The sequence below is a fragment of the Bidens hawaiensis genome, unplaced genomic scaffold (genome assembly GCF_021521415.1).
Source record: "Bidens hawaiensis isolate Kalapana, Puna unplaced genomic scaffold, B.hawaiensis_p1.1 tig00026178_1, whole genome shotgun sequence".
NCBI classification, from domain to species: Eukaryota; Viridiplantae; Streptophyta; class Magnoliopsida; order Asterales; family Asteraceae; genus Bidens; species Bidens hawaiensis.
In genome coordinates this window covers 38,909-62,751 of record NW_027494205.1, presented here as the reverse complement: position 1 = coordinate 62,751, position 23,843 = coordinate 38,909, and the positions used below count along the sequence as shown (strand labels likewise).

The 23,843-nt window shown below is 36.9% G+C and overlaps 3 protein-coding genes and 2 pseudogenes across 3 annotated transcripts; 1 reads left to right on the top strand and 4 right to left on the bottom strand.

Annotated features, from left to right (window-relative positions):
• Nucleotides 1–2,776: 2,776 nt before the first annotated feature.
• LOC143572951 (uncharacterized) lies at nucleotides 2,777–3,702 on the bottom strand. The gene is made up of 2 exons (XM_077057963.1): nucleotides 3,366–3,702; nucleotides 2,777–3,264 (listed from the first exon to the last, which is right to left on the bottom strand). The coding sequence occupies exons 1-2, from the start codon at nucleotides 3,700–3,702 to the stop codon at nucleotides 2,777–2,779; spliced, it is 825 nt and encodes a 274-aa protein (XP_076914078.1).
• A 376-nt stretch (nucleotides 3,703–4,078) lies between these two features.
• LOC143572950 (RING-H2 finger protein ATL70 pseudogene) lies at nucleotides 4,079–4,552 on the bottom strand (annotated as a pseudogene).
• Nucleotides 4,553–5,711: 1,159 nt separating this feature from the next.
• Nucleotides 5,712–6,203, bottom strand: LOC143572949 (RING-H2 finger protein ATL70-like). The gene has a single exon (XM_077057962.1). The coding sequence runs from the start codon at nucleotides 6,201–6,203 to the stop codon at nucleotides 5,712–5,714; it is 492 nt and encodes a 163-aa protein (XP_076914077.1).
• A 2,049-nt stretch (nucleotides 6,204–8,252) lies between these two features.
• LOC143572948 (RING-H2 finger protein ATL70 pseudogene) lies at nucleotides 8,253–8,702 on the bottom strand (annotated as a pseudogene).
• A 4,752-nt stretch (nucleotides 8,703–13,454) lies between these two features.
• On the top strand, nucleotides 13,455–16,077 carry LOC143572947 (dnaJ protein homolog). Its single transcript, XM_077057961.1, has 7 exons — nucleotides 13,455–13,594; nucleotides 13,682–13,865; nucleotides 14,536–14,686; nucleotides 14,769–14,916; nucleotides 14,992–15,268; nucleotides 15,354–15,552; nucleotides 15,640–16,077. Exons 2-7 carry the CDS (start codon nucleotides 13,716–13,718, stop codon nucleotides 15,960–15,962), a joined length of 1,248 nt encoding a protein of 415 aa, XP_076914076.1. The 5' UTR covers nucleotides 13,455–13,594; nucleotides 13,682–13,715; the 3' UTR covers nucleotides 15,963–16,077.
• Nucleotides 16,078–23,843: the final 7,766 nt, after the last annotated feature.

Sequence of the window (23,843 nt, the reverse complement as noted above, 5' to 3'; positions counted from 1 at the left end):
GGCGTAAGGGCGGAACGACGACAAGAGAGAGAAAGAGGCGGGACGGCAACAAGAGGGAAAAGAAGGCGGAAAGAGAGAAGAAGAGGGACGGGACGGCGGGAAGAAAAAGAGAGGAAGAGGCGGGAAGGAAAATATTATTATTAAAAATAAAGTATAAGTATAAATAAATATTAAATCATAAAAGAAAGAGATCGGATCGGAGAAACGGGTACCTGGGTCGGGTCGGATCGGGTCAGATGTCACAACCTCGATGCCAAGAAAATACTTAAGGTTTCCCAGATCTTTAATACTAAACCGCCTATCTAATTCACGTTTCAAAGCTTGGATTTTATGATGACTATTTCCAGCGATAATAACGTCATCTACGTATATCAAGGCTGCCACAAAAATGCCATTGTGTTTGTAAATGAAGAGGGAGTAATCAGCCCCTGATTGCTTGAATCCAAGATCAAGTAGAGATGCAGTGAACTTTTGATACCAATTGCGAGAGGCTTGTTTTAAGCCGTAAAGCGATTTCCTTAACCGACATACTCTTGTTTCAGTTTCCTTAGAAAATCCTTGTGGTATCTTCATGTAACTTCTTCATGCAAGTCACCATGAAGAAATGCATTATTTACGTCGAGCTGATTAATGATCCAGTTCTTCTTGGTTGCCACAACTAGAAGAGTTCTAATCGTGACTAGTTTAGAAACGGGAGCGAAAGTGTCATGATAATCAACACCTTCCTATTGTGTGAACCCTTTTGCCACCAATCGAGCCTTGTATCGCTCAATCTCACCATTGGGTTTATATTTGACTTTGTATACCCATTTGGAATCGATGACACGTTTTCCTTTTGGCAAACTATCAAGAGTCCATGTGCCATTTTCTTCGAGTGCGCGTATTTCCTTTTGCATAGCTTCTTTCCATTTTTCATTTTTCATAGCCTGGCTGAAATTTGTTGGCTCATCTTTGGTATTAATGGCCACTAAAAAGGCTTTATGTGAGTTAGAAAAATTATTGTAAGAAACAAAATTAGATAGAGGATGTACCGTTGAAGAGCTTTGACTTGATGCGGAGCGAGTTGGGTCTATGGATGGGGGAAGCTTTATGTGAAAATCTTTAAACTTGGTTGGTTGGGTTCTGTCCCTTTGTTGTCGTATTGGTGGCTGTTGAGCATTTCCCTTATTATCATTTAGGCCAACACTATGGACATCAGAAGGTGATTCCATCACTTGGTCAATTTTAGTGTTAATATTATCATCCAGTTCTTGCACATTGTCTGGCCCAATTTCATGCTCAGGCCCAGCATTATCATTTAAGTCATTAATTGTGATGGAGCATTGCTTGAGGCAGACCCATCAATGTGTTCTTCATCAACACTCATATTTGGAATTCAAATATATAATTCAAATATAGTTTATACCATATCTCTTGAAATAATTATTTTTTTACTTTCTAAGTCGTATATCTTGTATCCCTTTGTGCCTGATGGGTATCCTAAAAAAATGCCAGGCCTCCCTCTCATTTCAAACTTATCCCCATTTGTGTGTGTTCCTATAATAGGCGAGACAACCGAAAACCTTCATAAAATCATAGTCAGGCTTTTGTTTGTGAAGTAGGTCGAATGGTGTCTTATTTCCAATGGCCTTAGAGAGTAAACGGTTGATGATGTATGTGGCGGTCAAAACACATTCACCCCAAAATTCTTTTGGTAGCTTTGCCCCAAATCTTAGGGCACGAGCCGTTTCAAGAAGGTGTCGATGCTTTCTTTCAACGACACCATTCTGTTGGGGAGTGTGCGGGCAAGTACTTTCGAGAAGAATTCCATTCTCTTTGTAGAAAAATTTCATCTCATTTGATGTGAACTCTCCACCGTTATCACATCTAATTCTTTTAATGTTTTTTTCAAACTGTGTTTTAACCATTCTTTGGAAATCTTTTATATACCCACTCGCTTCATGTTTATATTTTAGTAAATATATCCAAACGGCTCTACTAAAATCATCAACGATAGTTAAAAAATACCTTGCCCCGGTAAAGGAGGGTGTGCGATATCTACCCCAAATATCACAATGTATTAAATCAAAACAATCAACGGATTTAATGGTACTATTTGAAAAAGAAAGTTTTTTGTGTTTTGCCTTGGAACAAGAATCACACAACTTATTGAACAAAGTATTTTTAAGAAAACTAATCTTGTTGAGTTTTTCACCGGAAGCGTGCCCCAACCTCTTGTGCCAAGTGTTATTAGTAACCGTCATTGCCTTTCTCTCGTTTCTGATCATCCCCATCCGATATAAACCTTCCTCGTATTTCCCCGCACCAATCAAGCTCTTCGTGTGAAGCTTCTGCATTACACAAAAATCAGGAAAGAATGAGACAACACATTTCAAGTCATTTGCTAACTTTCCGACAGATAAAAGGTTGCAATTAAAATCAGGAACGTAAAGAACTTTATCAATTTTGGTTCCTCCTTTAAGGTTGGCACTACCATTTCCCTTCACGGGCACCTTAGTCCCGTTTGCAATAGTAACGGGAGCTTCAAACTCGCTTTTAGTTTCGTTAATAAGGAAATCCGGATCGTAGGTGATGTGCTCGGTGGCTCCCGAATCCACCACCTAGTCACCATCCTCTTTCCTGTTACCTGCAAAGTTGGCCATACGTGTTGATACATTCCTTTGGTTGGTTGTGCCTCCTGTAAAAGTACTCAAGAACACCTCATATTGTTCCTTTGTAAGACCCGGGATAGGACTTGAACCTGTCTCCACATAAGCAGCCTTGGTGCCTTCTCGTTTCATCTTATTGCCGGCCACCACTCGGGGTACCCTATTCTTTTAAAACACCCTTCCTTGTTATGCCCGTCTTTTCCACAAAAAGTACAGTGGTCAACTAGGTCGTTTCGTTTTGTTTCCTTCATAGTAGCTTTGTCTCGTTTTGGTGCTTCTCGACTACTATTACCTTCACGCCGGTTTGGCAAGGAGACCTTGAAGGCTGCTGATTCAGTTGGTTTTTTTTCGAAGGATATGGATCTTTGTCTTTCATCTTCTGCAACAAGGTGGTAGGCATTGTTCAAGTTTGGTATAGGTTTTGTGGCCAAGATTTGTGTTTTAATGACTGAAAATTCATTATCCAACCCCATGAGGAACTCGTAGAGCCTCTCCTTTTCTTTCGCCTCGTTTACTTTTCTTCCGATGTCACAGCTGCACCCGTCACATGTGCACCGGGGTGTAGGCAAGACAGAACTAATCTCATCCCATATACTACGAAGTTTTGTGTAGTAGGCTGAAACGGACGTTCCGGTTTGTTGTGTGGTTATTAGGGCATGTTTTAACTCGTAAGCCCTAGGGGCACTGTCTTTGCCAAACCGTTCAAGAAGGTCTGACCATATTTTCCAGCATACTTTACACTGGCTCTTATCTCTTTTTCCATCGCGGTAGTGAGCCACCCTTTTATCATGGCGTCACAACGCATCCAAGGCATGTAATCGGATGACGACTTTTCTGGTTTCTTTATGGAGCCATCAACGAATCCAACCTTGTTCTTGGCGAAAAGAAAATTCATCATCTCTTGCGACCAATCGGTATAGTTGTGATCGTTGAGAGTTTCGTTTACATGTAGTTGCTTCGGGTAATCCGAAGGGTGGAGGTATAGTGGCGAGTTGACATCCGGGCCGTTCTCAACCTTGTTGCTGCTGCTGGATTCGGTTTTGTCGTTCACCATGGTGTCTGTGGATGAATGATTAGAATTTAGGGTTGGATTTTGAGAGTGGTTAAAACCGCTCTGATACCATGAAGATTTCTATGATATCAAAGGTGTTATATTTTATTAAATGTAATCTTTGCAATAGGGAAATCGATCCCTATAAATACAAGAAAAAAAGAACGAGGAAGCATGATAATATTCAAATACAATTGCTAGAAAATAGGAATAAACTAGGAAGAGATATGGTATAAACTATATTTGAATTCTATATTTGAATTCCAATAGCTTCGCCCCTTAGCATAAAGCGGTATATCCGATATACTAGAAAACTTACATAATTATCTAAGTGGATAATTTCTAATAATTATGAGTCTTACTCACTGAATCAACTCAGTTAAGTTGTCACTGCAAGAGGCGAGTTCCTACACACCGGACAAGTAGGATGAGCCTTCAACCACGTATCTATGCACCCGACATGAAACACGTGGCTACATTCGGGCAATACCCGAACCACGTCTTTAGGTGTATAATCCGCCAAACATATGGAGCACCCAGAGCCATCAACCGTGCCAGAGTTAACCTTGCTGTGAGGCAACTTTGTCTCAGAGTAAACAGACGTCGGGAAAGTTATTAACACATCGTCATCTAGACCCCGCGGTAATCTTATTAATTGGCGGTTGTCTGCATCCTCGTTGGTGTCAGATGGTGATGCTGGTGTCCGGCGTTTACACATGTAAGAAACATAGGTAATGGTAGCTAAAAGTATGGCTGTGAAGAAGAATCCGACTACGAATAAGTAGTCGTGGCTTCCCTGCGGTTTAGGGATAGCGATATACGGTGACGTTTCGCCGTCCGTTGTGACGTTCATCGTGTGTTATTAGAAGGTTGGAGAGTTGTCAACTTTGGTTTTTTATTATATGATGATTGATTAATACTATAGAAGAAATGGATAATGGAAAGATAATATGTTTGAGGAGTGACTATGTGTGGTTGGTGGGTTACAAGTATTAAAAAGTCAACCAGGATTATTATTGGATTACTCTTGGAATATTTTACCTACTTCAAAAAATAATAGGTTAACATATACTATTATTTAAAACTTTGCACGTTTAGTTATCAGGATAAAAAGTTAAGGAATTAAGAATAAAAGTGGGAAATTAGTATATTACAACTGCCTATTTTTAAAATAAATAGTTTATTTAGGATGAGCAAAATGAAAAACAAATAGTAACATGAACAATAAAATTGTCACATGTAATTTTTGTTTGTGCTATAGATACCCCCTCTGACTTTAAATTTAAGCAACCCCTACTAAATGTGAGTTTACAAAGTTGAACATGTCCTTAAATGAGCCTTAAAAACTTGGAACATGCCTTTAATTAATGAAACTGAAACTGGTGTTAAAAAGTTGGGTCATGCACTCCTTAAACAAAGGTTTAGAAGGTCAGATGATTGGTCATCTGGTCCAATGCATGGTAGTGATGGTTAAAGCTTGGGATATTTGAGGTCCTAAACTTTGAAACCGGATTCAAGGTAGGTTTTCTCATAATTGTAAGTTTCCTCCTTAATGGTGTTATTGGGTGAGTCAAACTTGAAGCGTCAAAATCAGTATGGACAATGAACGGTTGACATACCGTCTCAAAAAGGCTCACTCAAGTATTTTAGAGTAGTTTCAAACGTTGTTAAAATAACGTTTTGAACACATTCTTAAACTATCATGTAGCGCCAATAACTTTCTTGGTTTCGTTTAGGAATAGAAATGAGACATGTCAGAAGTCATTAAAAAAAATAGTCACCAATTAGTCTAAATCGAATACAGGGTAAGTTTAACAATAATGATGCATTTAGCCACCCTTCATTTAAATCAAGTAGATAAAAGCAACATCAAGTCTGGTCATTGTCAACAAGTTAAACATCCATTAATCACCATTGAATGAATTCAAATAAAAAAAAAGTATATTAGCCTATTAATGAAAAATTATAAAACTCTTTTTAAAAAAAAAAAAAAACGAATGTCTTTTAAAGGGTTAAACCTCTTGTGAACTCGTGACGCCAACTGCGGGTCCCGGCATGTTCCGACACATTGGACAAGTAGGATGAGCCTTCAACCACGTATCTATACAACTCACATGATACAAATGTCCACAAGCCGGCAATAACCGGACTACATCAGCTGGTTTATAATCAGCCAAGCATATAGAGCAACTAGAGTCTATGACAGTTTCACCTTTGTTGGAGTAAAGAAACGTTGGAAATGTCACAAGAACATCTTCATCAATGCCATAGGATAATCTAATAAGGCGGCGGCTGTCAGCGTCATCATAGGCAGTGGTACTGAAACTAATAGACGGTGGTGGTTGTGACCGAGAGCGTTTGCAAAAATAAGAAGTGTAGGAGAGGGAGAGTAGAAGGACCACGACGCAAAAGAACCCGGCTACAAATATGTAGGCGTCTCCGCCTTGGGGATTACCGGAGTCGGGGGTGTAGGGAGGTCCTAAACCGTCTGTTGTGGTGTTCATGTTGAATGTTGATTGTTGAGTTTGAGATTAAGGTTGTCAAACTTTGTTGTTTATATTAGAAAGTTCTAAAAAGCCAGGTAGATAATTAATGGGAAGGTTATAAGGTATCTGACCTTTGAGCTTAATAAAAGAACATATAAAAAGTAGTTGATAATATTGTTTTGTTTTCAAGGTATTTTGTTGTTGGATTTCAGTATAATTAATATTTATTTAAGCTAAGACTAAGCTGTGTTATGGTTTCGTAAGGTGCCATTGAGAAGGATAACTGTTTGGTGCGGTTGGTGGTATTTGTATATAGAAAAGTCAACTTCTTGTGTTTTTGTTGGCATATATGATATACTGGTAAATGCTAACAAGTTTTAGCCAACTAGTGTCTAGAGGGTTGGTGATTTTGTTGTATGCAAATCCACTTTTATATTGTTTCAATATAAGCTTAGCATATATAGTTTTGATGAATATATATATATATATATATGAAAGAGAGATCGAGATGAAAGAGACAAAGAGCTAGAGAGCGCAAATCCTTCTCACCCCAGACGGCTGCGGACGGGTTTGTAAGGGAGAAGAGAAAAGAGGGGAGAGAATAGAAAAGAGTGTTGCGGCGGACAGTTGACATGACGAACTCTACCATTGAAGATGCTCTTTTATTTTCTCAATTTGAGTTTGCAAACTATGATGATGGTTAAGTTTTAGACTGGGCGTAACACTGACTTTTTTTTAAAACTTAATTTAAAATAGCATTTATTTTAATTGATATTGTATAATTCAAGATAAAATCAATCGAGAAATTTAGGATTTTTTTTAATTGTTAACTTGCACTTAAATTAAAATTACTAAATTAGCATACGTTTGTTATGGAAGATATTAGCCTTATTGTGATTTGTGGATTAAAATACTCATATAAAACGTGTGTGTGAACTAGTAAAGTCAAATCAAGTTTGGGTTTTTTTTGTCATGCTAATTTACCACAAACTTTGCTTTCAAATGATGCCTTCAAAAGAAATATAAAAACATCAACTATTAGTTGAATGTGGGACGCGAGTGAATCGGTTAGATTAGAACAAAACTATTGATCTAAAACTACTTTTATAACATTTTAAACATTAGAAGACGTTATTTATAAAATGTTGACATTAGTCTACTATCAACTTATAGTCGACCCCAGTAAATCTATCAATGTTCCTCCGGACAAGATTGTCATAGTCCTATGTAGCAACCATCCAATCGTCCATGGATGATGAAGAGACAGAGAGAGGCCAACAAACCATCATGCATCACCATATGTCTCCATTAGAGATACTCTTATTTTAAATAACACGAGCATAAGGGTCTGAGTGACTTCAATGTAGAAATTGGATGAATTATTTGTATAATTATTTAACGTAATACTTGGTGATTATTGACAAGTTAACAACTATAGATAAAATAATTTAAAAGTTTTTTACCACTTCCATTATAAATTGATGATATCTACCAAGATTAGAGAGAAAGTTACAAGTAGATTAGTCATATATCACCCAAACATAGGTTCTTATATCAATGTGATGATATCTTCGTATGCTTAAATAGTTAAATCTTAATTTATTTTAAATTATGCATGATATAAATTTCTCTCTACATTTTCTACCAACAAATAACGAATATTTCTAAAATGGTAGTTAAAGCTAGATTTTTAAAACTCGTCACATCGCCATGTGGGTTCTACCATCGGTGGCCTTCGGGTGGGTAAGTTATTCCTTAAACTGAAGATAACTTGAAACCGTTTAAGAGCTCTATACGACTGGGTTGGGCCAGCTGACGGTGACCTTTGGTTATTTGGTCACCCCGTACGAAAGTGCTTAGGAGTTTTATGTTTGTTAGCCGTAAAAAAAGGAAAATACACAACGTCGTCTATAATAAAGCAAAACAACTTAAAAATATATATGATTTTTTTTGTCAATGAAATTAACTATTCATTTATACGCATTTTATAATTCATCTGAAATAGATCAATATTTAACATATGATTACAAACCACCGAACGTCTAATGATCTTCCAAGTTCCAACATTTAACTTTGTTGAACCGCTAGTTTAACCGGCAACGGCGAGTTCCTACACACGGGACAAGTAGCATGAACCTTCAACCACGTATCTACACAACTCACATGAAACAAGTGCCCACAAGCCGGCAACAACCGGACAATGTCGTCCGGTTTATAATCCGCCAAACAAATAGAACAACCGGCAGTGTCACCTTTGTTAGCCGTCATTTGCTCGTAAATGAATGTCGGGTAAGTCATGAGTACATCATCATCAACACCTCCAGACACGTGGCAATCATCTTCAGCTTCTGGTACAGATTGAGAGTTTATGCGACGAGTGCACTTGTAAGACACGTAGTAGAAAGTGAGTATTATGATGATGATGAAGAATAAGGTGAGTCCTAAGATATAGCCAACACCGCCGCCAGCTTTTTCGGTGTTGTACGAATCACCGGTGATTGGCGTACCGCTACTCATATTGTGTGATGAGTACTAGGAGGAGGAATTGTAAACTTTGAGGTTGTTTTACTTTTTATATGTGAACTAAGAAGATAATAATATTAAGGTCTCCTAGCCGGCGGCTGGCTTTGGAGTTTGGACTTTGATAAAAAAAAACAAATTATATAAAAAGACCATTAATAAATTATAAATCTGTATTTGAAACAAATACAGCATATATACAAAATAATACATCATACTTGCTTGCTTACAATAGCATGTGTCGTATGTATGTACGTAAGTAGATGTTATTTATTGTGTTTAGAACTAATTACACGGATATTTCATTGGCATGATCATATTGCGGTTTATCGAAGTTCCAAAAATTACACTTTTTGATCGGTAGTTACCGTAGTTTGTATAGATGTAACATTGAAGTGTATCGACATTAACTTACTCTTTCAAGTGCATGTTAAACGCAATTTGTCTTTTGGTCAAATGTGATCATGCATGTGAGTGATGGGTTAAAATTTGGAATCTATAAGGTCTTTGTTTAAAAACCGAGTAAGTGGTTTCCCACAATGTTGGCTTTCCTGTTTGAAGGTATTCCTCGCATTGTCAGACCATAAGTGTAAAATTAGTATAGATAGCTAACATTTCGTCTCAGAAATGTTCACTCGGGTATTAGGAGTAGCTTCAAACATTTTTTTTTAAGACGGTGTTAAATAAACAAAACAAAGTTAGAAGTAAAACACGGGCGCCCCACCTGCTGCCCGCTCTACTTCATCTTCTTCATTTTCTTTGATTCTGACATCACCACAACCATCTTTCTCCATGCCCTTCAAGCCCTCACTATGAGGAAAGCCAGATTTCCTAGTTTAAACAAACATTAAAAGAGCTTGGATTTTTATATATGAAAAGACGGAAACATGGGTTTTGCAACTTTCTTCTTCACAAAAAAAATATGTGTTTGCACCATATTAATTGGCGATCACTAGTCTAAAATGTGACAACCAAATAACGCTTATTAGACGACGAGATCATCCAAACAGATCCAGTGTTGATTCTACTCGTTTGTTTAGGTGATGGTGAGGTAAAACTGTTTGGTAGTAGTGGCTATGGTGGGATGCAATGTGATGACTAGGAAGGATGCATGGTATGGCAAATAATTGTGTTAAGGGTATTTTGTACAATTTTTTTTATATTTGTCAGAAACCTTAACAAGCATTCATTTCAAGGACCAAAAATGTTACTCTTTGATTAGTCTAGACCTATAAATATTGAGCGTTTGGAACCAAAAGCTCAATATTATCGTATCATAGAAACCATCGTGTTAATAAATCTTACAAAATTTTATTCAACCCACACTTGATCAATTCAGAATATCCTACACATATAATAGATTAATCATATACTGTATTGACTTAATCATATGTATACATAAACAAATACTCTGAGGATATAAAGAGCTCATCGAATATCAGGAAATTAATATTCTAATAATATATATATAATATTGTGTAAAAAACGTAAGTTCCATTTATGAATATGAGAATAAAAAATAGACCATAGCATCATTTTCTTCACCATATATCAATTCAAAAGAGATGGTGGTTGGAACTAACTACTCGTAATTATCATATAATCGTTGAACATAACACTAAATTTATGTATAGAACATTTAAAGTCACATAAATATTCTGTTTTAACCATAATGTATGAGATTAACGGTTATAGAACTGATGTTTACGTGTATTATAGTATTCTTAGGATTCTATATTTATAGTTGATTTAACGTACCCGTATGACCTTAGACTATGTGTTATTGAAGGCATGAGATGTAAAATGTGAAATTGCCACGTAGACAAGACACGTAAGCGCCACATAGGTGATGACGTTTTCACATTTCACTTAGGTAAGATAAGATGATGATATATGGTTATCAAGTTCTTATTTATATCAAAATCTTTACTGTTGCTAAGGGGCTGAGCACTTGCAAGCAAACGTGTTCGTTCTATTAGCTCAGTTTGTTAGAGTGTCGTGCTAATAATGCAAAGGTCGCAGATTCAAGACCCGCATGGGTCATGATGTATTTTTTGCTTGTTTGTTCTCAAAACAGTCCGCTCATTTTTTGTTTATATTGGGTCAATGGGGTTTTAGTCTTAAGCATATATATGATATGGGTTGGAATCATCTCAATTTTGATGTTCAAGTAACATTTAATATTATTATATTTACAGAGATTATCAATGGTAGCATTGTGTTATGACTTTTGTCTGTGGTTTAAAAATTCAACATTTGATCATTGAAGTGGATGATCGTTTGTTTTGAAGTTTATATGTTTATAATAACAATTGAAAAAATAAATTGAATTCTTTTTAGATACATGACAGTTTACAGTTTCATGGATGATTGTTTGTTTTGAAGGTTAAATTTCATAAATAAGAATTGCATCCTTAAATTTTCAAAACAAAAATTAAAGTAGTTTTCAAAATTGAATCCTTCAAATTTTGAAAACATTTCTCGTTTTCTGTTTGTGTTTTGTGGTGGTCATGTTCGTGGTGTTTTTGGTGGCTGTATCGGTGTATCTAGATTCTTGCTAGCGTTTTTAGAGGATGTTTGGGATTGCTTATTTAACTCGATTGAATTTGAAAAATGTTTATTGGCTTATTGATGTTTTCAAAAAACCAATAAGTTTAAATGTGTTTGGCAATCACAAAAGTCTTTTTTATTTTAGCTTTTTGAAAGGTTAAAAAGTAGTTTTTCAAAAGCCCCAAATCCTGGCTTTTCAAAATGGCTTTTTGAAAAAACCAATAAGTCAATAATCATTTTCAAAACTCAATCCCAAACATGCCCTAAAAGTGTTTTTTATCAAAAGTGTTTATTGGCTTATGACTTTTTAAAAATGAGTTTTTAAAAAAGTGTTTGGATTAGTTTATGTGATGGAAATAACCAGTATCAGTAAGTCAATAAGTAATTTTGTAAATAGTGTTTGGCTTAGCTTATTTATATAAAATGTCAAAAAAAGACATTCTTATGTATTTAAAATCATTCTTTTTTATTTGATGTTTCACACTCAAATTTTACCCATGTTAAATGTGTCATAGACTTTTGGAGACTTCAAGTATTGTGGAAGGTTTGACTTTTATAAGTCAACAATTCAGTTTTGAGTTTCTTTGTGAATAACATTATGATCTCTGATCTTGGCATAGCACGATTTGGTTTCTTTATTTCCTTTTAGTCGGCGATGATGGGGGTTAGCTACTTGGCATGGCAACCTCGGTTGCAGCCGTGACGACGTTGAGCCGTACTTTGTTCACAATGTTAGTGAGGAATGGTGTATCTGAGCCTACAGAGTTGGTGCTTAATCTTGCTTTTAGGCTATGAAGATGCTTCATTATTTGGCATGATAAACTATGTTGCAATCATATTGAAGATCTGAGTCTCAAGTAATTTAATTTACATTTTGAGTTTTTTTTATAGGTGGTGAGATTTGGTGGCCTAGTAAAGTTATTTTTGGGAACTATGATAGATGGTTTTTGGTTAATAATAGGTCGGAAAAGGTTTTATTCGTTTTAATTGTTACATAATTAAAACATTGGGCACAAGCAGTAGTTTACACGATTTCACATGAAAGAAATCCAAACTTTGACCTTGAGATGGATGGTTGGGTTTCTGTTGATGAGAGGTTGTAAAGTGCAGTATTAGAAATAGGTTGCAGGTTGTATTACAAATTGAAGCCATAGTCATTTCGTTGTTTTGTAAAGTTAGGTTGTCAATCAATTTTTTTTTGTAACAAAATGCTATATGTAAGAACATCAAGTAAGAGATTCAATGTTACCTTTGTAATTTGCGTTCTTAGTCAAATTATGTTTAGCATTACCCTAGCTAGAAGTTGTGGCTAATTTTATTGTAATCACAAACCCGTGCAACGCAAAGGATATAAAAGCTAGACCCAAACCCACATAACGCGCGGGTAATAAAACCTAGTTGTAATTTGTAACATAAGAGCTTTTATACAGACTTAAAATGTGTCATAAAGTTAGCAGATTCTTGACTTGGTCCGGTGTGACTCGTAAATTGGCACGAGAGAGAGAATTTCATCACTGGTTGTATTTTCGAAATGACTTGCGTTCTACAAACACTACCTTGGTTATCCAAACACCAGTGTATATGCCTATGTGAGTCGTATAGGACATGAATTGTGTCAGTCTGTGTCGGCATGTTAAGTTCCTGTTTTTGCTACCTCACATTCATCCACAAAGAGCTATACAAGACTTACAACTCATCCATGAGGAACTATACTAAACGTATATAGCCTAAACGAGGCATATATGGCAACCATACGAGACATCATGTCCCGTACGACTCGTATCGGCTTATACGATCCGTATAGACTGCAAAAACTTTAGACTTTGATTTCTCCGTACATTTATAAGGCACACATTGTCTATACAGGTCATACAGACCTATACGAGTCTTATTAGGGTTGTACACGAGTCGAGCCGAACCGAGCTAAGGCTTGCTCGTTACTTGGCTTGTTTACGACCGGACCGAACCAAGCAGACCTTTGCTTGGTGTCTGGCTTGTTTACAAACCAAAGCGAGCAAATTGTTTACAATCAAGCGAGCATTTTCCGAATGATTTCCAAATAAGCCCGGTGGTATTATATTGACTTTGTACTTTACCAATAAATAATAATAATAATAATAATAATAATAAAAGAATTGGAGATGTGAAGTTGTGAAGAGGTTGAGGGTGGGTTCTAGAGGCTTCTAAAATATCGGATTGAATCAATCTGGACCGTCCAAATCTACTATACCACACCAGCCACCCACAACCCACAAACCCTCTCTCTCTCTCTCTCATTCGCCGAACTCACACACACACATACCAGTCAAGTCTTCCTTTTCCGATCTACTTCTTCTCAGGTATATACATATATTCTTCTACACACACACACAATTATATTATTAATCAGTTTGTGGGTTCGATCTGATTACGTGTGATTGTTCTAGTTTGTGCTGAGAATCGAAGAAGAAGGTAGACAAGATGTTTGGAAGAGCACCAAAGAAGAGTGATAACACCAAGTATTACGAGATCCTTGGGGTCCCAAAAGATGCTTCACAGGATGATCTCAAGAAGGCTTATCGGAAAGCCGCTATTAAGAATCATCCCGACAAAGGTGGAGATCCTGAGAAGGTAATTGCTTACGTCTAACCTTATCTTTTTAATTAGTTTGTTTATGTAATTGTTGAATTTTGAATCTGATAATACTAGTGATTAGTTGATTTGGATTTAATTAATTTAGATTGTGGTGTAATTTAATTTTGATAGCATGCTACTTGGGTTAAAGGGTTGCAATAATAAGTTATAAGAGAGCTTAAAGTTTTATCTTTTAAGGCTCTGCAATAGTTGTCGGTGATGTTAGTATAGTTATTAGCAGTATTGAGCTGTGAAACTGGCAAAAAATTTCACTTAAAATGACAGACTTTTATAATTACTTGGTAGAATTGATATGAAGTAAGTTGTCATTTGTGCGTTTATAGGTTTTCTTTTTGTATTTGTATCGATTGTTCTATTGAATTGGGTACATGTTTAAGACACGATAAGACCTGTTAGTTAAAAAAATGCGGCTTGTGAATTTTTTATTTTTTATAAAATTGAAATTAGTTGGCTAGACTTCATAATTTTTTCTTATTAGTACATGAAACATAAAACTGTTTTACAGTTGTGAGTCGTGACATATTAAGTAGTTATACGAGTTGTGTTCATGTTTGATACATGCGTTAAGCGCATCGTTACTAACCTGCTAAGACATGTAAATGGTTGTATAGTTGTAGTTATATGTGTGTAATGTTGTATTTTTTAGTTTAAAGAGCTTGCTCAAGCATATGAGGTACTGAGTGATCCCGAGAAGCGTGAGATATATGATGAGTATGGTGAGGATGCCTTGAAGGAAGGAATGGGAGGTGGAGGTGGTGGTCATGACCCCTTTGACATCTTTCAATCTTTCTTTGGTGGTAAGCATTCTTAATCTACTTTTTTGTTCAAAATGTAGTTTTTTTACTGCTATGATTCACTTGATAATTTTTTTGTAAATAGGTGGTGGTGGTGGTAGCAGTAGGGGACGAAGGCAACGAAGGGGAGAAGACGTTGTTCATCCTCTCAAAGTTTCTCTTGAGGATCTCTATAACGGAACTTCCAAAAAACTGTCGCTTTCACGTAATGTTATCTGCTCAAAGTGTAAAGGGTATGTTTTGAATTCATCTCGTACTCTTCATGTATGTCTGTTTTAGTTTTCTAACCCTAGTTTGTATTTTTGCAGCAAGGGTTCAAAATCAGGTGCTTCAATGAAATGTGCTGGCTGCCAAGGGTCCGGAATGAAAGTTTCCATCAGACATCTTGGCCCGTCTATGATCCAGCAGATGCAACATCCTTGTAACGAGTGCAAGGGTACTGGAGAAACCATAAATGATAAGGATCGTTGTACACAGTGCAAGGGTGAAAAAGTGGTTCAGGAAAAGAAGGTTCTGGAAGTACATGTGGAGAAGGGTATGCAAAATGGACAGAAGATTACGTTTCCCGGAGAGGCTGATGAAGCTGTAAGCTTTATCTTATTATATTATTTTGTTTTTTGAGTTTGTTTATGAAGTAGGATTGGTGTTTGACTTGGTTTTTGTTATACAGCCTGATACGGTCACTGGTGATATTGTGTTTGTGCTGCAACAAAAGGAGCACCCGAAGTTTAAGCGAAAGGGTGATGACTTATTTGTTGAGCACACATTGAGCTTGACAGAGGCTCTCTGCGGGTTCCAGTTTGTCTTGACTCATTTGGATAACAGACAGCTTCTCATCAAATCTCAACCTGGAGAAGTTGTGAAGCCTGGTAAATACCTCTGCAAACTAATGATTAATGCTTAATATGTATTTTAAAGATGGTGTTTTGATTGGTTATTAATCGATTTGTATGTAGATCAATTCAAGGCAATAAATGATGAAGGAATGCCAATGTACCAGAGGCCGTTTATGAGGGGGAAGCTGTACATCCACTTCACCGTGGAATTCCCTGATTCATTGTCACCAGACAAGTGCAAGGCGTTGGAGGCGGTGCTGCCACCAAAGCCATCAATGCAAATGACAGACATGGAACTGGATGAATGTGAGGAAACAACTCTGCATGATGTCAACATTGAAGAAGAGATGAGAAGGAAGCAACAGCAAGCGGCTCAAGAAGCTTATGATGAGGATGAAGACATGCATGGTGGTGCACAGAGGGTACAATGTGCACAACAGTAATTGAATCATCAATTTGGTCTCATCTGATATCAGCTGTGGTTTTCTTCTTTTTTAACTTAAGTATAAAACTGCAACGTGTATGAACGATTTGAAATACTATTACTTGTTTGTGTTGTGTTGTGATGTCAATGAAAGGGTAAGTTTTTGTTAGCTTGGTTCCAGCATATTCTTGTGCTTCAACAACTTTTGTGAGGGCATTTCATTATTAGTATTAATGCTGTCAAACTTGATTTTGCCATGGTTTGGACGGTTTGGTTGAGCTGGTTTTAACAAAAATTATTGGCAATGATTTAGTAGAATACTAATGGGTTGCTAGATCGAGTTGGGTTTTTCTGCTATATTAGACGGTTTTATCGGTAAGGTATATATATCGGAGTAGTGTTTAGTCAACTCGTTTTGTTTTAAGGGCTTTCTGGTAGCGTCTTAATGATTTTATTGAAAGTTTATCTCTAGATCAGTCAGAATCAAAGTGTCTTTGGTTCATTAAAAGAAAACCTTTGAGTCTACCACAAAGCCTTTGAATCGTTGTGTGTTTCAAACAACTTTAAATGGAGCCTCTAAACTGTGGTGGACTCCAAACAAGTCTTTTGAGCGTCGTTCTAGCATTGGAAAATCCATAGGGGAGATGAAGAATATTTAAGTCGCCACTTTATAAAAAAGTGGTTAGGATCTTAAAAGACTGAAGCAACCCTAGTTATGGCTTCGGCCTAGAGACTATGCAGAGACAAAAAACACACACTAAAAAGTGGATCATTAAAAGGCAGAAACAACTACAGTTGTGGCTTCGGCCTAGAGGCTATGTAGAGAAAAAAAAATCTTATGTGGAAAGAAACTACTTCATTAATCATATACAGAAACGACCGAATATCTTATTGATTGTGTGGTTAAAGGCTAACGAGTTGAGTGAATCGTGATGCCATTCATTCCTCTTCACGGATTGTTCATTATCAAATTGTTGAAGATGCTTATGTCCATCGTTCTAGCATCTATTCGGCACACCATGTTAACAAATTTGCTTAATTATACCGTAAATCTGATTTCCATTTGTTTGTTTAAACACTCCAAATATATAAAATTTTGTTTATAAATTTTTTTAATTGAACATTTAACTTGAATTTTGAGTTCTCAGTGGGGGTCATCTCACCCTAATTAATGTATCCGTTTGTGCGGTTTGCTATGAGTCGTGGTGGATACTTGTTGATTTCACAATGGTGCCATCTCACATTAGTTAACGTAGTTAGGACTTAGGAGATGTCCTAGACCCTGGTGTGATCGACTGTTTAGAAGCTACTTTCATATTAATGTAGTTATTTAGAGGGAAAACGATTGAAATGATCCATTTGACCAAACCAATTCCATAACTAGCCTCCCCAACTAATAAAAAAAACTTAGAACGGTAGGATCCACCATAATATAACTGACACCCGACTGAATAGATGTGAAGGCACCAGATTAGATATGTTGTTGGTTGACGGAGTAGATATGAAGGACCAACGGAATAGATCCGTTGGCTGACCGTTTATTAAACCGTCGTACCGACCGTATAAAGGTTTTTAAACCATTAAACCGACTGTTTAATAAACGGTTAACACCAAACTAAACGGTCGGTTTTTTTAAAAACGGTCAAGATGCTACACGACAATGGTGGAAAACGAATATTGTCAACAATATGTCAATATGCATGAATATTACCCATGTTGAGGTGTCGTGTATCATCACAAACCACCCAAATATGTTCTTTTTTTTTTTAATTTTACGATCCACCAAATTTATGAGTTATCACCCTTAGCCCTTAAAATTTTCACTAAACATTAAATAATGTTTCGATTATTTGGATTCTTTGTTTTTTTTTTAATATTTTTAACTAGATTTTCATTCAGCGTGTTGCGCCGGGGCAATTGGTAAAGCCTCAACATTGAAACCTGAGTGTTGGCAAAACCCGAGCGTTACGTTGGTGAGTTAACGCGAATTCAATTAGTATCATTTATGTTCTTTACGGTATAGACACCATTGGTAAAACCTTAGCTTCCAAAAAATATATATTCGTCAAATTAACATATAAAAAAAATTATTTTAAGCAAAGTTTGTTTGGTTAGTAAACTCGGGAAGTGGTAAAATCCAAACGTTGTCAGTCCCAGACATTGATGCGGTAACTAGACACGAACTTGGTCGGTTTCAGCTACGTTCGTTACGGTGCCAGAGGTAAAAAAAGGGGGAAAATATAAAAATTGAGAGGACTAGTGGAGTGGTGTCAGTTGGTAAAACCGAGCATTGTCGGTCCCGGACGTTGAGACGTTGAGTCTATGTGAATTGGGTCGGTTTGCGTCATGTTCGTTATGATATCTGAATTAAAACAAACAAATGAAAAACTAAATTATCATTCGGTAAGCTTCCGTTATGTACGTTACGATATCAAAACGAACAAAAACAAAATTGTATGGATAAGTAAGGTGCTGCCAAGCGGCCCAATGGCAACTTCGCGACACCAAACCTGTAATTTATATATATTAAATAACTAGTGTTTTCACTCGGCGCAACGTAAAACCCGTGCAGTGGTAAAACTCAAACATTATCGATCCTAGAAGTTGAGGCGGTAAGTCGATTTGAATTAGGTTGGTTTCGGTTACGTGCGTTATGGTATCAGAACTCAAACAACAAAAAAATTTGAGGTAGACCAATGAGGTGGCGTCATTCGGTAAAACTCGGGCATTAGTAAAACCTGAGCGTTATCATTCCTGAGTGTTGAGTCTACGCAAACTTGATCGGTCTTCGTCATGTTTGTTAAGATACCAGAACAAAGTTCTACAAAACAAAAACTAATTCGACCTTCGGTCAGTTTCTTTACGTTTGTTACGGTATCAGAACTTAAAAAAATGCGAGTCATTGTGAATCAGGTCGTTTTTCGTCGTGTTCGTTACAGTATCGGAAATTAAAAAAAAAACAAAATTGGCATTTGGTTGATGTAGAGGAACATAAAAAAAAGAAAAAATAGACCAATTTTTTTAAAAAAAAATTCACTAAGGTGCCACCGAGTGGCCAAATCGGGTACTTGCGTCACCAAAGTTGTGTTTTATTATATGTAATATATATTTAATAAATTTAAATTAAATATGAAGATAATAATGCCCCGAATAAATAGATATGAAGACCTGACGAAATAGATGTGAAGACCGCCATAATAGATATGTTGGTCGACGAAGTAGATATGAAGGCCCGACGGAATAGATCCGTTGGCCGACTGTTTAATAAACGGTCGGGCCCGCCCGTTTCAGTGTATACGTGTCAAGATGTGGTTGGTTCAAAAACGGAAAGGTGTCAGAAAGATCTGTCGAGTGTCAATTTGATTATGATGGATCCTACGGTTTAAAAAAGACTATTTTAAGTATATTTATTGTGGGGGACTGACAATGAATTAATTTGGTCAAATGAGTCAATTTCGGTCATTTTCCATTATTTATATGCTATGCATCAACATTCAATTGAAACTTTTAGTTGCTAAATCTTGAAACTGAAAATGATTTCTCGCTATATACCTTGAGTTTCTTGTGTTTCTGTTTTCATTTCTTAATTATATTGAAACATTGTTTACCTTTAAAACAAGTTCACAATCAAATGAAAACCTTTAAACTTAATTTTATAATCAAACAAGACATCTAATAATCACATACTCCGTGTGTTTACCTACTTTACTATTACTATCTAAATTATGGTTTTGCATTACTTGCTAATCACATATTTCAACAATCTAGGACTTTTCCTCGTTTCATCAGTCCTTATAATTATTATTTTTTTAATAACGTTATACATAATATATTTCTAAGAGTACATTTGATTAACTAAGATCATATTAAAATCAGATAAGATTTTATACATTATCAAACATTATAGTCAAACCAAATATGCTTATAATTTTCTTGGATGCTACCATTCACCATTAAATTTCAACTCAACTAATAATAAGCAACCTAAGTTCACAATTTCCCTAGTATACATAATACACACACAATATCATATGATAGTTCCATCAATACTCCAATAGTCCAATGGACACCGGAAACACCCGAGGCGGCACCGCCTACGTTCTCGGATTGTACTTCTTCTTGCTCTTCTTCATCTTTGTTCTCTGTTGTATTTCTTACATATGTAAACGCAACTTGCACTCTTCATCACCACCACCACCACCACTGCCCACATCCGACTATCATTTCTTAAGCCTCCCTGAAAGTCATCAAGATGATGTCATGGAAACTTTGCCTACGTTTGTTTACAACGAAACGGACCACCCTAGCAGTTATTATGGCTCCGGTTGTGTTATTTGCTTAGCGGATTATAAAGCAACGGATATGCTAAGGTTGTTGCCGGAATGTGGGCACTTGTTTCATGTAAGTTGTGTTGACACATGGTTGAAGGTTCATCGTACTTGTCCCGTGTGTCGGAATTCACTTGACTACATGCAATGTGTATATGTAAGTTAAAAGGTTTAAGGTTGTATACTTGAATGGACTCGTTTTTAGTGCATTAGTGATGTGTTCACTGGTATTAATATTTTGAATATTAAAAGTTATGTCAATTATATTATATTACTAATTTTTCTCAAAGAATTACATATATTATTACATTAAACTTTAATTTATCATAACCAGTTTGATTGTTGGAAGTAATTTCAGACTCTAAGTCACAAGTCGGTGAACTTGAGGGGCCAATAATGACAAGTCGGTCATAGTTGATTATGTTTCCTAATTGTATTGTAATTATAATATGTAATGTATTTGATAGCAAGTTAAATTAGTCCTATATAAACCAAGTTATGGTTAGACATTATAGATTGTGTGATGTGAGATGCAACCGAGTTAGGGTTCATCAAGAGGCACACACGAGATGTAACCGAGTTAGGGTTCATCTAGATGCAACCAAGCTAGGGTTCATCAAGAGTCAAACCGAGTTAGTGTTTGATAGAGTTGTAATAAGTTTTTTGAGTTATATTTTCTGATTAATAAACAAGAGTTATTTGTTTAGTTCGTGTTTTATTATCGATACGGGACTTTAATTGGTATCAGAGCGGTTGCGCTCTTGGTGTTTATCAAGTAATTATTTTCTCACAAGATCAACGGCAAGTTAAGCTCCGGCAGTTGCAAGTTTACAACCAGCGGCGGAAGGTTAGTCAGGTCCCTACGGCGGTAATCGGCGAAACCAAGAGGGTTCTGCGTGGATCAGTTTTGGCACAGTTGGATTCGTGTTTTACGAGAGCTATTCGTGACCGAAAGATTAAAACGCTATTTCCTGATCCAGGGAGGTGATCGGTAAGGAGGGTTCGATCAAGTTGTGATCAAATAACCGAGCCGAGGGTCGACTTTTCAGACAAGGGTTGGCGAGGGGCTGAGATTTGGTGACCAGAATAACTTTCCGGTGTTTATTGATCAACCGATCAAAGTCGTGATCATCGGAATTTCGGGGCTGTTTGGCAATCCGCAAGAGATTAAACACAAGCGATCGAGAAGAACCAACAACGAGTTTACTAATCGGCAGCGGGTCAGTCGGACCAGCTACCGTAGTGATATCTTGCTCCGGTTTCGTGCTTGGAAATCATATCTGCGAAGGGTTGCCGTAGTAGATCGGAAAGAAGAACAAGGTATTTGTTTCCGTTTACGTATTCTGTGGGGTTTTGCAAAAGGTGTCAAGTTGACAAAAGTCAACAAAGAGAAATAAACTATGTAAGGCAAATAGTACTAAATAAAAAAAAGGAGCATTAACGCCTTCTTGTTTTATCAAGAGGGAAACTATTGCTCCTTTTTTAGTTCAAAAAATCCTATACAATCAGACCAAAGTCTTATCCATTTGTAGATGGAGCTTCAATAGCAGCTAAGTCTAGAGGGAAATTATGAGCATTACGTTTATGCATAACTTCCATACCAAGGTTAGCACGGTTAATGATATCAGCCCAAGTGTTAATTACACGGCCTTGACTATCAACTACCGATTGGTTGAAATTGAAACCATTTAGGTTGAAAGCCATAGTACTGATACCTAAAGCAGTGAACCAGATACCTACTACAGGCCAAGCAGCTAGGAAGAAATGTAAAGAACGAGAGTTGTTGAAACTAGCATATTGGAAGATCAATCGGCCAAAATAACCATGAGCGGCTACGATATTATAAGTTTCTTCTTCTTGACCGAATCTGTAACCTTTATTAGTGTAAGGCCCCGTTACCGGTAACCCTACTTTCGTGTTGGATTTACTCATAAACACAGTTCTAAATATCAGAGTTAATTAAAACATTTACGCGGAATATAAAACTTTCATAAAACATTACAATATTTCATAACTTGTCTCAAAACGTCCTTTGTCTTTCACATTAAAACATCGTAAGTCTTCAGATGCCAGGCTCTTATTCTTCTGCCATGTGTCCCCGCTCAAGCCAGCTGTCTCATCCTACTCACCTGCGTGCATACTAAAAGTCAGCTACGCTGAGTGAGTTCTAGTTAATCACATAATCATACAATACATTCTTTACATTTCATACTTAACCTCCTAACTTTCTTTCATACACACTTAAGTGCTTTTACTTTCATTTTTACCTTCATACTTTCTTTACATACATAATCATACGTTTTAAAGAGCCTTTCGCCCTATAACCTCACAGATATTATAAGGGTCTGGTCCCTAGTTTTCGAATATTAGAAGGGTTCGATTCCCTAACATCACATATATTATAAGGGTCTGGTCCCTACCATCACAGATATTATAAGGGTCTGGTCCCTAGTTTCGAATATTAGAAGGGTTCGATTCCCTAACATCACAGATATTATAAGGGTCTGGTCCCTAACATCACAGATATTATAAGGGGCTGGTCCCTAGTTTTCGAATATTAGTAGGGTTCGATTCCCTCTTCGTTACCATACATTATCCCCGAGTAATTTTAGGGCTCGGTACCCTTTTCGTAACCATACAACCATACATCATACCTCGAGTATTATTAGGGCTCGGTACCCTTTTCGTAACCATACAACCATACATCATACCTCGAGTATTATTAGGGCTCGGTACCCTTTTCGTAACCATACAACCATACATCATTATTCCCTTCTTTTATTATCTCTAACACGTTCATACGCATAAGCATACATATCATATTTACCTTATACTTAACATTACAACCTGACAGTACGTGCAATATCCGAAGATCGTTCACGTACCATCAAGCAATCATTCTTACATAAAACATATATCATATAGGGCATACACTTATCACTTAGGATAAATGTATTAACTGTAACATCTGCACCGATCCGACCCGACCCAGGTACCCGTTTCTCTGACCCGATCTCTTTCTTTTATGATTTAATATTTATTTATACTTATATTTTACTTTTAATAATAATAATATATATTTTCCTTCCCGCCTCTTTCTCTCTTTTTCTTTCCGCCGTCCCGTCCCTCTCCTTCTCTCTTTCCGCCCTCTTTTCCCTCTTGTCGCCGTCCCGCCCTTACGCCTTGTTTCCCTCTTTTTCTTCTAACTCTTTGCTTGTCCTTTGTTCCTTCCCGCCTAAGGTTGTCTGCGCAGCTCCACGCGCCAGACCCCTTACAAGGAATCCTGCGTGAAAACCACCTGTTTCAGCGATACGCGAGACGAACTCTTCTCGCAGCGCGCTAAGAATTGTAATTCTTCTCGCAGCGCGCTAAGAACGGTAGTTCTTCCCGCGACGCGCTAAGGTTAGTTCTGTCTGCCTTCGCGCTCGCGCTCTCTTGACCTTCTGTGTCAGCCTTCTCGCGCTGAACCCTTTGAGTTTTCTTCTGTTTAATCTAGCCGTTTGCTTTTGTGTTGTCTTATCTTTTGAGCTGTTGACCTAATCTGCTTTATGTCTGAAAAGTTACTTTCGGCG

Coding starts and splice junctions, on each gene's coding strand:
- LOC143572949 (XM_077057962.1), bottom strand. CDS start 6,203: ATGAACACCACAACAGACGGTTTAGGACCTCCCTACACCCCCGACTCC.
- LOC143572951 (XM_077057963.1), bottom strand. CDS start 3,702: ATGGTGAACGACAAAACCGAATCCAGCAGCAGCAACAAGGTTGAGAAC. Junction 3,265..3,365: donor AAAGTATGCTGGAAAATATG/GTCAGACCTTCT, acceptor CGTCCGTTTCAG/CCTACTACACAAAACTTCGT.
- LOC143572947 (XM_077057961.1), top strand. CDS start 13,716: ATGTTTGGAAGAGCACCAAAGAAGAGTGATAACACCAAGTATTACGAG. Junction 15,269..15,353: donor CCGGAGAGGCTGATGAAGCT/GTAAGCTTTATC, acceptor TTTGTTATACAG/CCTGATACGGTCACTGGTGA. Junction 15,553..15,639: donor TGGAGAAGTTGTGAAGCCTG/GTAAATACCTCT, acceptor ATTTGTATGTAG/ATCAATTCAAGGCAATAAAT.